At 41.7% G+C, this 16555-nt stretch overlaps 1 protein-coding gene across 1 annotated transcript; it reads left to right on the forward strand.

Annotated features, from left to right (window-relative positions):
- Positions 1-1235: 1235 nt before the first annotated feature.
- ARL9 (ADP ribosylation factor like GTPase 9) lies at positions 1236-16044 on the forward strand. The gene is made up of 5 exons (XM_027544569.1): positions 1236-1421; positions 1557-1754; positions 5277-5439; positions 8467-8642; positions 15429-16044. The coding sequence occupies exons 1-5, from the start codon at positions 1335-1337 to the stop codon at positions 15615-15617; spliced, it is 813 nt and encodes a 270-aa protein (XP_027400370.1). The 5' UTR covers positions 1236-1334; the 3' UTR covers positions 15618-16044.
- Positions 16045-16555: the final 511 nt, after the last annotated feature.

Genomic DNA, 16555 nt, shown 5'->3' on the forward strand with positions numbered 1-16555 from the left:
CAACAGGCTCCTCTGTCCCTGGGACTCTCTAGGCAAGAATAATGGAATGGATTGCTATTTCCTTCTCCAATGCATGAAAGTGAATTCGCACAGTCATGTCCGACTCAGCGACCCCATGGACTGTAGCCTACCAGGCTTCTCTGTCCATGGGAGTCTCCAGGCAGGAATACTGGAGTGGGTTGCCATTGCCTTCTCCACTAAAGAGTGCAGTTGAACGAAATAATAAAAAGGACCATCCGTACACTTCTCACACCACCTTTGCAGACCCCCATGGGTATCTAATTTACTATGTATTCGATCATTGGGAACAACAGTTTTGTTTCAGTTCAGTCCCTCAGTCGTGTTGGACTCTCTGTGACCCCATGAATTGCAGCACGCCAGGCGTCCCTGTCCATCACCAACTCCCGGAGTTCACCCAAACCCACGTACATCGAGTCGGTGATGCCATCCAGCCATCTCATCTTCTGTCGTCCCCTTTTCCTCCTGCCCCCAATCCCTCCCAGCATCAGAGACTTCCAGTGAGTCAACTCTGCACATGAGGCGGCCAAGGTACTGGTTTTAATGCCTGGTTTTACCAGTAGCTGTGATCCTGGCAGACTTATCTCCAGAGCGATTTTTTAAAGCGAAATGTAACATTTAAAATAAGGGAACCGGTCACATTCCTTTTTTCCTTAAGCCTCCTGGATAGCGGCTTTAGACGCTGCTGGTGGACTTAAATAGGACGGGTGAGGAGCGGGGAGAGAGCCAACTTCACCCTCCAGACATTATTGACGAGGGGAAGGCAGGAAAGCCTGGGGCTCTCAGGACTCGGGCGCCTTCTCCAGCGCTCTGGTAGGAGACACACGGGCTGGAAGGAGGCCGGGGAAGTGAGAGGCTGAGATGGGCGGGCGAGAAAGGCCTTTCTGAGACGCCTACCCAGTCCAAGCGCATCTCGCCGTGGCGCGCGCTTCCGAGGAAGCGACACCTGAAGACGCTTTTCCTGCTTCAGCGGTCTTTCCCAGCTCCCGCGGGCGGGTCTCCCGGGTCCCCTGGAATGGGCTCGCCCCTTCTTTAGCTCCCACGTTTTACGCTCTTCAATCTGTCTCCCACCCGCGATTCGACTAATCTGCTGCGCGCAGCCCGCTGGCTGGCGAGCGAGCGCAAGATGCCCAAGCTGCAGCCCGGGGCCCTGGGGTGGGAGGGGCTGGCGGTTACCGCGGGGGCGGTGTACGCCACGTGGACCTACGTCTCCCCCGGCGCTGCCCCCACCGCGGCGACCACTCCGGCCCACATCCCGCCCCGTGGCTCCAGCGCGCGGGCGCGCGGGAGGAGGGAAGGAAACCCAGGTGGTGGGGATGGAGAAGGGGAAAGTAAAGAGGGAGAAGGGCAAGGAGCCGGAGAAAGAGAAAATTCAGCAAAAAGAGGAGAGAAACAAAAAGAAGGTGGAGAAGGAGAAAATTAAGGAGAAAGAAAAGGGGAAGGAGGAGAAAATTAAGGAAAAGAACGGGAAGGAGAAAACTGGGAAGGGGAAGGAGGAGAAAATTAAGGAAAAGAACGGGAAGGAGAAAACTGGGAAGGGGGAGGAGGAGAAAATTAAGGCGAAAGAAAAGGGGAAGGAGGAGAAAATTAAGGAAAAGGAGAACGGGAAGGAGGAGAAAAGTAAGAGAAATGAGGATGAAAAGAGGCAAGAGCGGGAGACGGAGAAAGAGAAGGAACAATTCAAGGAGAAAGAGAAGGACAACAGCACGTTGATAAAAATACCGCTGGAGCCGCTGGTAAGAGACCGCTGCCTCGGACCCTCACCCGAGGCCATTGTCCAGTGTTTCGCCGGCTCTGTTACGTGCGAGACCCCCGGTGGGCTCGCGCCCGAAGGAATACGGTCTCGTTTGCCGGCTTTGTATCCGCGGATGGAATCGGAATGTGCCAAGCTTCGAACGACCCATCGCGAGCCCCTTCTCAGCCGCTCGCCCACTCACCCCTAACCCCGACCCTGTGTCCAGGTCTAGTGTTGAAGAAGACACCTTGTTGATGTTCACAGCGGTGCTGGGAATAGCCTTTTTTCCAGCTCCGTCTCTGGCCGGCGCCGAACACTAGCCCCCAGACCCTCACCACACGTGCTCTCTCTGTTCCAGTCTTTTCTGCTTTGTGGGGGCGGGGGGAGGGGAAGGTGTAGGTTTCTTGAATTTGTGCAGGATGTGTTTTGGGACTGCCTGGACCTTTTCTCTGGGCGCTCTGGTTGCTATTACTTACATTGTTTTCATATCACCAGCACCCAGAAGAGAGGGTCACAAAGGTTTAACTGAGAGGCCTCAGAAACCAGCCTTTTAGTCATAAAAGGACAGATACGTATGATTCTACTTAGATGGTTTACCTAGTGTATTCAAACTCAAAGAGCAGAATGTTGGGGGATGGGGGGGTAAGCATTTTAATGAGTACAGTTTGTTTTACAAGATGAATAGTTATGGCTAGTGGTGATGGTTGCATGGTATTATGAATGGAGTCTATATCACTCTGGGTTTAAACATGGTTAAGATGGTAAATTTTGTGTTGTGTATGACTGTGTGTGACCTGTGGATGGTGTCCCGCCAGGCTCCTCTATTCTCCAGGCAAGAATACTGGAGTGGATTGCCATGCTTTTCTCCAGGGCATCTTCCCGACCCAGGGATGGAACCCATATCTCTTATATCTCCTACATTGGCAGGTGGATCCTTTATTACTAGCGCCACCTGGGAAGCCCTTTATGTTGTGTACTTTGCCACAATTTAAAAACTGGGGGAGAAGGAAAAAAACAAGCATTATTTGGCTCAACTTAGTGTGCTTTGTACTCCTGGAGTTCCTGGGCTCAGAGCTGCTTTCTGGTTCTAAACAATATGAATTATTAACAGAGATTTGATCTCTGGTAAAATAGCCAAAGAACTGATGCTTTCAAACTGTGGTGTTGGAGAAGACTTAATTAAGAGTCCGTTAGACTGCAAGATCAAACCAGTCAATCCTAAAGGAAATCAACCCTGAATATTCATTGGAAGGATTGATGCTGAAGCTGAAGCTCCATTACTTTAGCCACCTAATGTGAGGAGCCCACTCATTGGAAAAGACCCTGATGCTGGGAAAGATTGAAGGCACAAGAAGTCAGCAGAGGATGAGATGGTTATATAGCATCACCAACTCAATGGACGTGTTAGAGCAAACTTGGAAATAGGACAGGGAAGTCTGGTGTGCTACAGTCCATGGGATTGCAAAGAGTTGGACACAACTTTGAGACTGAACACACAAAACAGACTATATAGATTCATTATAGTTAAAGGAATAACTTTTAACAAGGAACAGTGATGTTGAATCATATTTCATGTCTGAACTCTTGGTTTACAGTAACCCCAGCTTTTCTAAGAGATTATAAACGTGAGGAACCTTGTATTTTAGACTAAAAAGTAAGCAAAATGTAAAGCATCAATGACTACAGAATTTCTAAATAGGGTCAGGTTAGTGGCAGCGATGTGATTGGAAAGGGAATAGGGAATGGTTTTTATTCACAAAATTCATAAGATCCAAGATGCCATTATTTTAGGTACCACAGAGAAAGGAAAAAAAATGCTTCCAGCCAAAATATGACATACTATAGATTGCAAAGCCCTCATTTCAGAGATGTTAAAATGTGAAAAAAGAAATCTTGAAACTGATAAAATATGTTGGGGTAGCCTGATTGTGGAGCCATTGGTGGAGATAATGAGGGGACACAGTCTACATCTTGCGGCCATTTCTTGGTCACCATTGCTTTAAAGCATTCATTTAAAATCAACCAATGACATCCCCTTAGAGCAGCATCTAGTCCCTTTTCCTTACCATGACTCTGAGAATGACACTATAACATTTAGATGCAGATGGAAGAGAATGGGGAGGAAGCGGGGATGGATATAGGAAACACCTATGGAAGAGCCATTTACTTTAAGAGCCATCAATAATTCACTCCAGTAACAAACATTTACTTTAAAACATTCTGTTACTCACTAGACAGGTTTCATAAATGATTCCCCGTACATAAGTCTCTCTTACAGCAGACCTTAAAACATCTTATTTTTACACAGATCTTCTATATTACAGACAGGAGGGACATGGGATAGACGTATAGTGCTGTTGAGGATCACTTTTTTTTTTTAACAGAAATCTAGTCTAAGGCTTCCCTGGTGGCTCAGACAGTAAAGAATCTCCCTCCAATGTGGGAGACCTGGGTTCGATCCCTGGGTCAGGAAGATCCCTTGGAGAAAGAAATGGCAACCCACTCCAGTATTCTTGTCTGGAGAATCCCATGGACAGAGGAGCCTGGCGGGCTACAATCCATAGAGGTCACACAGAGTCAGACGTGACTGAAGCGACTTAGCACGCAGTCTATGTCTAATGACATTTAGTGTTCAAGCAGAAATGTATAAGATTATTATTTTAAACCAATGCCCTTGAAGATGTTTCCAAGTTTTTTTTTCCCCCATATATGAGAAACCTCTTTGGTAAGCTGTTTGAGAAATAGAATTCCTGTGAACAGTCTGACTGGGTTGCTCATTTATTACTGTTTACATTGAAGTTTGTACACTAAAAGCCACCTTTCTGAGCACTCTGAACTTTCTCTTTCTCTCTTCGTACCACTCTTGCCCTTCTTGTCCCTCAAACACTTGTCATAAAAATTTCTAAGGCTGGTGGAATACTTCTTCCTAAAGTTTACATCTAGTTCATCAGGTTTTAGCATGAGATTTTAACTAGTTTAACAATTTTTATAGTCTTTGCCTTTTCATTTAATATTTATATTAAAAAGTACAGAAGAGAGTAACCTTGCCCTAAGAACTTTTAATCTATGATTCAATTTGGGGAGACAAGACAGATTAATATTATGACCTTAGATACTTACATGCGAAATGGCAGAGTCAATACATAGACCAAGAAGGTCCCAAGACCCCAAACAACAAATTGAATTCTCGTGCAGTCTCCAGTGGTCATGAACTAGGGAAGCCAAGTGAAGAGTGAAAATTGGCCCTGAAAATATGGCACCTCCTATAAATCCTGATATATATAAAGTATTTATTTGATAAATTGACCAGGAGTTGGAAGATGGAGAGAGGGTATACAGTTAATATCATGTAAGTAATGACTGATTATATAAAATACAAACTGACTAGTACAGTTTGTTCTAGACCTATTAAATTTTTTTTGCAAAGTTTTATACAATTTCACAAATATTGGCAAGCGCACTTCCCAGAGCCAAGAAAACAAGGCCCTGATAGCATATTATTGCCTTATCTTTTGTTTCACAGGAGAAAAATAAGCAGATCCTAGTGCTGGGCCTGGATGGGGCAGGAAAGACCAGTATTCTCCACTTTCTAGCTTTAAACCGAGTCCAGCGCAGTGTGGCCCCCACCCAAGGTTTCAATGCAGTGTGCATCAGCACTGAGGACCGCCAGATGGAGTTCCTGGAGAGTAAGCGCTCTTTCTCAGTGCTTCTGGGGGTAGCTAATAGCTTTTATAGCCACATGGTTGTCAAATCTTAAGCCAGATGCGATGTCAACATCACATGGGTCCTTGTGAAATTAATGATAAAATGAATATGAAATGAATGATAGGTCCTTATGAAATGAAACCCTGGGTCAAATTTTCCTAGACTTTTAGAATGCATATGTAGATGAATGCTAGGGTGCAATGTGGGTAAAATCACTTTCTGTTCCTTTTATTTTCTCCTTTTTCCAGTGGTGGTGATAAAAGGGAGTTGAGAGGAAGGCTTTAGCACCCTCTCCTTTAACAGCCTCCCTCCTCCTTACTACCCCCCCCATAAAAATCCAATCTGAGTAAATATAGTGTGCTTCCTTCTTGAAAATGCAAATATTCACAAACCTCTTATGACCAGATCACAACATATATACTCTTGTAATCAGATCACAACCCAGAAGCCCCTACTCTAAAGTAATTCTGGAGTCACTGCCTCTCAGAATATTGCTGTTTCCCAAAGTTGTATCAGATCCTCTTATCTTCTCTTTACACTCTCCCAAATTTATCTATCCAGCCAAACATACCCGAATGTCACCTGACATCTCTACCTGGCTGTCTCATCGGCCTCTCACACCAAACACTGTCCAAGCAAATGCTTGATATAGCTGCATATCTGTTCCTGTCCCTGTAATCCACTGATCAGTAAATGTCTCCTCACCCATCAAGATGCTCAAGCCGGAGGACCGGGCATTTTCTGTACCCCCACCTCCAGTATGCAAGGAAAATGCTATGAATTTTTGCTTTCATCCAATTGTGAAGAGAAAATGGTGGGCAGAGAAACTGTTAAACCTGTAGGCAAATCTTTCTGATAAAAGCATTATTAGGAATAGAGATTTCAATTTTCTCAGAAGCTATAGAAGAAATAATATTTTTAATGAAATAGATGGCTAAGAAAAGAGTCTCAGAATATAAAAAGTGAAAAAGGGCAGGGTCGGGGGTGGTGGGAAGGAAAGGAAAGAGAAAAAAAAGAAAGGAAGATAGGAAGAAAAAAGAAAAGATTCCAATTAAGGGGGAAAATGGACAGAGCTGTTGGAGTGAGGAGTTTCAACATATGTTTGTCAATTATTAATGGAATCAAGAAGAAAAAAATTGCAGAGAGTAAATAATGTTTGAACACAGTCAACCAATTTGAGCTAATGAACAATATAAAATTGTCTAATTCTTCTCAAATACCCATGGAACAGTAAACAAACACGGAGCACTGCCTGGGCCATATAGCAAGTCTTAATGGAGTTTTCAAAGAGGCATCATATAAACTCTGTTCTCTAACTATGTTACCATTAAATTAGAAGTTAATATCTAGGGACTTCCCTGGTGGTCCAGTGGTTAAGAATCCACCTTCCAATACAGGAGATATGGGTTTGATCCCTGGTCGGGGAAGTAAGATCCCACATGCCACGGGACAACAGAGCCCATGCGCCATGACTACTAAGCCCAGGCTCTGGGGCCCTCACTCCACCAGTGGAGTGTAGCCTGTACGACACAATGGCGATCCCCCACAGCACAACTAAGACCTGATGCAGCCAACAATAAGTAAATGAATAATTTTTTTTCCAGTCCTGTGCCCTCCCCAACTAATATTTTTTTTTTAAAGTTAATAACTAAAAGATAACAATTCCTATTATAGATGAAATGTCATGGTGTTGGCAAAAAAAATGGGAATGCCTGTTTAAGCTCGTATGTTAAAGGATATGAATTACTTAGATTACATTCTTTAAAACACAAAATACTTTGAAGAATGACCAGCCTGGCTCTCTCTACAAAGGAAAACAAAGGAAAGACAAATAAAGACCCTTTCCTATTAGTTTTTGAAATGTTTTTGTTAAGTGCCCATACAGTGTTCTGCATACTTTTTCTGCAAAGGGCTCGAGAGTAGATAACGTAGACTTTGTGGCCACATGATCTCTCTGCTGCTACTCAGTACTGCGAAAGCAACCCAGAGACCATGTGTGAACAAACCTGCATGTCTGTGTTGTCACACAACTTTGCTTGTACTGAAATCCAACTGTGATATAATGTTCATATGTTAAAAAAATGGTAATTCTTTTTCCCCCCAAATGTTTAAAAATGTAAAATCCATTTTTTGTTCACAGGCTGTACAAAAACAGGCAGTGAGCTGAGCCAGGTTTAGACTGTGGGCCATGGTTTGTCAATTTCTGTCCCAGGAGAAAAATAAAAACCAAATTCATTGTATCTGGGAAACTTTCTTCTGGGAAGCATCAGCAGAATGAAATAACCCAAAGACATTTTTTTCCTGAGGCAACTCTTCTTAAATACCCACAGGATCATATTAACTTTTAGTTCAAGATTAAAGAAAGGAAATTAGATTTGGGGTTTTGACAAAGGAAAAAAGTTGTGCAAGAGAGGCTAGCCAATGACATTTAAATCAGTCCATTTAAGACATTTTAGAGAAACGTGTTTTAACCCACCACCCTGAATTCTTTTAGTAGACTACTCCTGTTTACTGATCCATGCTTGATAGACATGCACTGGCTGTCATGACTGCTCTGTATAACAGATCAAGAGGCATCCACTGTGGTACAAATTTGCAAGGTAGAACACCTGAGTTTGATCCCTGCCTGGGTTGGAAAGATCCCCTGGAGAAGGAAATGGCAACCCACTCCAGTATTCTTGCTTGGGAAATCCCATGGACAGAGGAGCCTGGCAGTCCGTGGGGTCGCAAGAGTTGGACCCGACGTAGTGACTAAACTACCACCACGCTGGTCCTTTGTGTGCCAGAACTTAGTGAACCGCTTGTGGAGGGTAAATATCCCCACCAGTCATTTCCCCAGAAACATCACTCTGGTTGTTCTCAGAATTGTGTCTAGTCTCACAGCAGTCTTTTATCAGAAGACCTGCCAGTGTTCAGAAATTACCAAAATGTGCCTTACCTGGCTGCCTCGATAGACTCTTCTGAGATTTGTGTGTGTGTGTGTTTTCTTCCTTTGCTTTTCTTTGTAGTTGGCGGCAGCGAACCTTTCCGTTCCTATTGGGAAATGTACCTGTCCAGGGGCTTGCTGTTGGTATTTGTGGTGGATTCAGCAGATCACAAAAGATTACCTGAAGCCAAGAAATACCTTCATCAACTAATTGGAACAAACCCAGTCCTTCCTCTGGTTGTGTTTGCAAACAAACAGGTAAACATCTGTGCAAATATAAAGTGTACTCAATATTTTTTTATTAATGCAGTAAATAGAAATGTTTACTTTTTGAATTTGATCTTTTAAATTTATTTTTTAAATTTGATTTTTTTTTAATTGGAGGATAGTTGTTTTACAATGTGTTAGTTTCTGCTAACAGAAGTGAATCAGTCCTAATACACAGATACGGCCTCCCTCTTGGACCTCCCTCCCACCCGCTATCCCACCCCCTGAGGTCATCACAGAGCGCTGAGTTGAGCTTCCTGTGCTTTATAGCAGGTTCCCATTAGCTATCTATTTTGCATAAAGTAGTGTATATTTGTTGTTGTTCTTTAGTCACTAAATTGTGTCTTACTCTTGTGCTACGCCATGGACTGTTGTAGCCTGCCAGACTCCTTTGATGGGATTTCCCAGGCAAGAATACTGGAGCAGGTTGCCATTTCCTTCTCCAGGGGAGCAGGGGATCTGCGCTTCCTGCATTGGCAGGTAGATTCTTTACCAATGAGCCACCTGGGAAGCCTGGTAATGTATATATGTCAGTCCTAATCACCCAATTGATCCCACGCTCTCCTTTCCCCTCTATGTCCACAAGTCCATTTTCTCCCTCTGAGTTTCTATTCCTGCCTTGGAAATAGATTCATCTGTACCATTTTCCCAGATTCCACATGTATGTGTTAATATACGATGTTTTTCTCTTTCTGACTTACTTTATTCTGTATGACAAACTCTAGGTCCAACCACATCTCTGTAGATGACCCAAAGAAACGTCTGCTTTTAAGAGCTAAATATTCAATAATATGCTGTATGTTCATTTCAGTTTATACTATTAGGTCTCCTGGAGTATACAATCAGCCCTCCTTTCAGGGGGAAAAAAAATTCCATAAAGTTCCAAAAAGTAAAACTCCTGTTTGCCACATGTGAGCAACTGTTTTCACAGCATTTACCTTGTATTAGATATTATAAGTAGTCTAGAGAAGGCAATGGCACCCCACTCCAGTTCTCTTGCCTGGAAAATCCCATGGACGGAGGAGTCTGGTAGGCTGCAGTCTATGGGGTTGTTAAGAGTCGGACGTGACTGAGTGACTTCACTTTCACTTTTCACTTTAATGCATTGGAGAAGGAAATGGCACCCCACTCCAGTATTCTTGCCTGGAGAATCCCAGGGACGGCGGAGCCTAGTGGGCTGCCGTCTATGGGGTCACACAGAGTCAGACACGACTGAAGCGACTTAGCAGCAGCAGCAGCAGAGATGATTAAAGTATATGGGAGGATGTGCATAGGTTATTTGCAGAAATGACACCATTTTATATAAGGGGCTTGAGCAGATTCTGATGTCTTCTAGGGTCCTGCAACCAATCCCCTCACAGATACCAAGTAAAAGCGAAAGTGTTAATCGCTCAGTCGTGTCTGAATGCTTTTCGACCCCATAGACTATAACCTGCCAAGCTCCTATGTCCATGGAATTCTCCAGGCAAGAACACTGGAGTGGATTGCCATTCTGTTCTCCAGGGGATCTTCCCAACCCAGGGATGGAACCCAGGTCTCCCGCATTATAGGTAGATTCTTTACTGTCTGAGCCACCAGGAAAGCCCACAGCTGTAAATTCGTTCAGAACAGAGACTGTCATTCACCTTTGTGTCCCATGTAAAACCTAGTATACTACCTTGTATATAGTAGGAAGTCAACAAATCTGTTAAGTTTAATCAAATAAACATTTACTGACTGTTGAATTGATTGCAACAAAATCTTTGAGTGCTTACTATATATAATGGGCTTCCCTGGTGGCTCAGATGGTAAAGAATCTGAGAGACCTGGGTTTGATCCCTGGATCGGGAAGACCCCCTGGAGAAGGGAATGGCAACGCATTCCAGTATTCTTGTCTGGAGAATCCCAAGGATAGAGGAGCCTGGCAGGCTACAGTCCATGGGGTCGCAGAGTCAGACACGACTAAGCGGCTAACACACACACACACACACACACACACACACACACACTATGTGTCAGTATACAGAATTAGTTTTAGATTAGCTAGCCTGACCTGAATTTCACACACATGCATTAAAGTATTAAACACTCATGAAGAAATGGAAACCTTGTGCAGTGTTGGTGGGGATGTCAAATGGTGCAGCTGCTATGAAAAACAGTATGGCAGTTCCCTACGAAATTAAAAATAGAATTTTCATATAGTCCAGCAGTCCCACTTCTGGGTATATTATCAATAGAATTGAAAGCAGGAACTCAAACAGATGTTTGCACACCTGTGCTCATAGCAGAATTATTCCCAGTAGCCAAAAGGTAGAAGCAACCCAAGTGCCCATCCACGCATGAACGGATAAACAAAATGTGGTGTATACATACAGTGGATATTATTCAGCCTTAAATGTGTCAGGAAATTCTGACACATGATACACCATGGATGAACTTTAAGGACATTATGCTAAGTGAAATAAGCCAGTAACAAAAGAACAAATAATGTATGATTATACTTTTATGAGGTCCCCTAGAGCAGTTAAGGGCTTCCCTGGTAGCTCAGATGGTTAAAGAACCAACCTGCAATGTGGGAGACCTGGATTCAATCCCTGGATTGGGAAGATACCCTCGAGGAGGGCATGTCAACCCAGTCCAATATTCTTTCCTGGAGAATCCCCATGGACAGAGGAGCCTGGCAGGCTACAGTCCGTGGGGTCGCAGAGTCGGACACGACTGAGCGACTAAGCACAGAGTAGTTAAAATCAGAGAGACAAAAAAATAGTAGTTGCCAAGTGCTGAGAGAGGGAGAAATGGGAAGCTATTGTTTAATGGGTACAGAGTGTCAGTTTTACAAGTTGAAGAGTTCTGAAGATGGTGTACAATAATGTGAATTTACTTAACTGTACACCAAACTGTACATTTCAAAATGGTAATATGGAAAATTTTGTTATGTGTATCTTACTACAATAAAAGAAATTTAAAACAACATTAAACATCTATAGCATTGTGCAGGCATACCTAATTTTATCACACTTCACTTTGTTGTGCTTTGCAGATACTGTGATTTTTACAAATTGAAGGTTTGTGGCAACCCTGCATGGAGCAAGTCTATATGCGCCATTTCCCCAACTTCTTTTTCTCACTTTATGTCTCTGTGTTGCCTTTTGGTAATTCTTGCAATATTTCCAACTTTTAGAATTATTATATTTGTTATGATGATCTCTGATCAGTGACCTTTGATGTTACTATTATAAAAAGATAATGACTTGCTGAAGGCTCGGATGATGGTTAGCATTTTTTTAGCAATAAGGTATTTTTAAATTAAGGTGTGTACATATTTTTAGACATAATGCTATCACACACTTAATAGATTACAGTAGTGTTAAAGTAAATTTTCTATGTACCAAGAGACAAAAAAAATTCTTGTGACTCACTTTATTGCGGTATTCACTTTATCACAGTAGTCTGGAACCAAATTTGCAGTATCTCTGAAGTGTGCTTGTAATGCTGTAGCCTCTCTCTCAATTGCCAGGCTTATCAGTCATACGAGTTCCTACCCTTTCTCCCACTCCTATGAGTGAGTGTTTATGGAAGTAAACTAAATCATTATAATGATGATCTAAAAGTAGGAGCCTATATTAAAGTCCAGCATAAATGCTAGTCCAGCAGATTATTTTTTTTAAAAGGCTGGAGTTTTTTTTGTTTTTGTTTTTTTAGTTAACATCTTAAGTACCACAAACTGTGATGATTTAGAAGATCATGGTAAATGTAAGTGAGCTGTATAGTATTGCATTGCATGAATATACCACCACTTTACCGTTTTATTGTTGGACATTTGGGTTATTTCCAATATTTCATTGTTGTAAAGAGTTCTATAGTGAATCTTCATGTATGTGTCTTTTCATAGACGTGTACCAACAGTTCTCTAAGGAATTGTGAGGAATTACTGGGTTTGGGGATTTGTACCTTGTGGCTCAGCTGGTAAAGAATCCGCCTGTAATGCAGGAGACCTGGGTTCGATCCCCGGGTTGGGAAGAGCTCCTGGAGAAGGGAAAGGCTACCCACTCCAGTATTCTGGCCTGAAGAATTCCAAGGATTGTATAGTCCCTGCGCCTTTCACTTTTCGTTCACATATTCAGTTTTACTAGATATTACCAAGTTGCTTTCCAAAGATATTGAACTAATTTATTCTTCCTACCAGCAGTATATGATAGTTTTTATAGCTGTACACCCTTGTTAATACTTGGTTTGTCAAACTTTCATTTTTGCCAGTCTTGTGAGAATGAAATTTTATCTTATTATTCTAATTTGCATTTCTTTAATTACTAGTGAGCCTGAACATTTTTTTCAGATGTTCACTGGTTATTAGTTTCAAATTAGTTTCATTCTTTGAAGTAAATTTCCATATCTGTGAATTAACTTTTAATATCTTTCCCCAAATTCCTATTGGGTGTTTATCTTTTCTCATTTGAGTTGTAGGAGTCTTTCATATCTTTTGGAAAAATAATCCTATTTCTGTTACATGCATTACAAATATCTTCTCTAGCAACCTATTGCGGAGAAGGCAATGGCACCCCACTCCAGTACCCTTGCCTGGAAAATCCCAGGGATGGGCGAGCCTGGTGGGCTGCTGTCTAGGGGGTCGCACAGAGTCAGACATGACTGAAACAACTTAGCAGGAGCAGCAGCAACCTATTGTTAACATTTTATTTTGTTATGGTTCTCTTTTTAATACACAGGTTTTCATTTTTAATACTCCAATTTATTGATGCTTTCCTTTGTGGTTTATATCTCTTCATCAAATTGAATAAACAGGACCATTTGGTGTCAAATTATAACTTTTACTGGGGTTTAATAATAAAATGTTTGGATATTCTCAGACAGTAAAGAATCTGCCTGCAATGCAGGAGACCTGGGTTCAATCCCTGGGTCCGGAAGATCCTCTGGAGAAGGGAATAGCAACCCACTCCAGTATTCTTGCCTGGAGAATTCCATGGACAGAGGAGCCTGGTGGGACATAGTCCCTAGGGTCACAAAGAGTTGGACTCAACTGAGCAGCTAACACACTTTCTAGTTTAAGGTCATCTTGGTTATTACTCCTTGATCAAAGTAACTTAAGCTTTTAGATGACTCATTGTTTCAAGTTATTACATAAATATTTTTTTAAAAGTCATCTTACTGTCGTTATTCTTTGAGTGATGACATCTATTAGGGCAAAATTATGTGAGCATGGAATACACCTGATATTTATCCCTGATGTTCTTTTATCATTACAAGGAGCCCCTCCTCCCTTCCAACACCCTTCTATTTTCTTCCTCTCCAATTCCATTGGTGGCATTTCTTTTAACCTGAGACATCCTCCACATGTTACTAGATTCATTAAAACAATTGCAAAATTCACTACTTGCTCTAAGACTAAATGAATTCAGGTTTCAGACAGGCAATAAAGTGGAAGAACCAGAAAAGGTAATGATACCACATGAAGAAAACCTCACACTTACAAGAATTTGATAGATTCATATTGGTACAAGAAAAAATGACAATATTGTACTATTTTAAAACTTTGGGAGAACACCATGAAACAAAAAGCCAATTACAAATTCAATGTTAAGAGTGAAAATGTTTAAACTTTTGCAGAAGACTTAAAAACTGTAACTGAATCTGCATATGTATTTAGGAGAGGGAATATCAGAGGTTATTTGCTATAAATAATTCTTGTTGTGTGAGAGGCAAAGAAATATGTTTCGATCTTAGCATGCAGCATAAACACATGCTTTTTGTCTCCTCATTTTAATCTCTCCCCTCTCTGCTTCTTCGGATGGGTTTTCCTCCTTTAAGCCTTCCCCACTTCTCCATCTCATCTTCTTTCCCTCCATCTGTCCCTTGCCTCTCAGCCTTCTTCACCTACTACACCATTTTCTAAACTTATTCTGTCCCTGATCCCTTCTCTACTTCCCTCCTTCCCCCCAAATTTGATGTAAAACTTTTTGTTCAGTAGAAATAATTTTTGCAAAAGAAAACTTACATTTGGCAAATGCTATAATCAATAAGAGTTGGACATGACTGAGCGACTGAACTGAACTGAACTGATAATCACTAAAATATTATATGGACAAAAACCAATTTAATGAATCAAGCTTCTATTGTAAAGACAAATTAAAAATAATCTTGGAGGGCTTCCCTGATTCTTCAGTGGAAAAGAATCTGCCTACCAATGCAGGAAACACAGGTTCGATCTCTGATCCGGCAAGATCCCACATGTTACAGAGCCATTAAGCCACAATTGTTGAACCTGTGCTCTAGAGCCAGGGAGCTGCAATTACTGAGCCCTTGCGCTGCAACTACTGAAGTCCGAGCTCTACAGCCTGTGCTCTGCAATAAAAGAAGCCACCACGATGAGAAGCCCAAGCACCACAACTAGAGAGAAGCCCATGCAGCAACAAAGACCCAGCACAGCCAACAATAAATAAATTATTAAGTTATTTTTAAAAATTAAAAAAATAAATCTTGGGAAAATTCAGACAAAATTGGAAAAACAAAACTAGAAGCAGATCACACTGGTTAGGAAATTGATTAAGGTATTATATTGGCTTAACTTTGTTCCAGAAAATACTCTTGATAATAACTCATAAATGCTGATATAATTCTGATGAAAATCTTTATATTCAAACAGCCTTTAGGATCCTAGTAATGGGATTACAATATCCTCGATATTATAATGGAGGTTCAGTCATTGAGAGTAATAAATGTATCTATCCAAAAATGTTGCAAAGTAACCAACTTTTTCTCAATTCTTTTTCCATTCTTATGAAGGATCTTGAAGCAGCCTATCACATTACAGATATCCATGAAGCTTTGGCATTATCTGAGGTGGGAAATGACAGGAAGATGTTCTTGTTCGGAACCCAGGTGACTGAGGATGGCTCAGAGATACCTTCCATTATACAAGATGCCAGAGACCTAATTGCACACCTGGCTGCAGACATGAGTGATCAGGCATAGCCCACTGCGAGACTCATGATTTGGATGTCACCAGGGAACGTGACGTGGCAGACTGGAAGCCAAAATTTCCACTTTCAAATAAAAAATAAAACATTTCCTATTTTCTCAATGCACGACACATATACACATACAAGATAATGTTAATTGATTAAAAGGATCTCTATTTAGATTTTGAACTTTAAAAGTATTGATAAACAATGTATTTGGAGGGATTTGGATTTTTAATCAACAAAATTAAAGTGAAAATTAGCAAGCATTCATCCCATTTGTAGTTTCTCGGTGAAATGACATTTACATTAAAATATTCTAATAACTTTCCTCTTTTTCAAGTAAATCCAGGTGTATTTCTGCAGGGAGCTGCCCGTGAGAACGGGGTCCTTTGTCCGAAGGACACAGCTCTGGGAGCTACCTCAGTCCTTGAGGGTTTGCTTGCAAACATAGCTCTCTGTCCCGCCACCCCAGAGATTAGGCGCTTATTTACTGCAGGCACCTGGAGTTCTGTGCAAACTTCTCACGCACAGAGAAATGTTATCTGGTGTAAGAAGTAATAACAGGGAGCCATTCCCATGCTCTCAAGATTTCTTGTGACTGTTTGTAAGATGTATAGGCCAACCAAGAAAAAATGTCAACTGTCTTGTCTTTCTCACGCTCTTCTGTATAAATATGAGATGCTGAATAAAGTTGGTGTCAGACTGCGTCCCTTCATGGTGACGTGTCTGAACCTCTCGACCCCATTTTTGTAGTCTCTTGCTTTAGTTTCTTTCTTAGCCCCCCTGTGCACGTTCTCGGGACCTGATGGACTTTGCCGGCTGGCACCGGCATATTTCCTTTAAGTGGATCCATTTAACAATGTGGGAAAAGAAATCAGGATAGGGCAATAAGAAAAGTAAACACTATCAAAGTCACATAGAAATACAAATTAACAGCATTCAGAAAGA

The sequence above is a fragment of the Bos indicus x Bos taurus genome, chromosome 6 (assembly GCF_003369695.1).
Source record: "Bos indicus x Bos taurus breed Angus x Brahman F1 hybrid chromosome 6, Bos_hybrid_MaternalHap_v2.0, whole genome shotgun sequence".
Taxonomy (NCBI): Eukaryota; Metazoa; Chordata; class Mammalia; order Artiodactyla; family Bovidae; genus Bos; species Bos indicus x Bos taurus.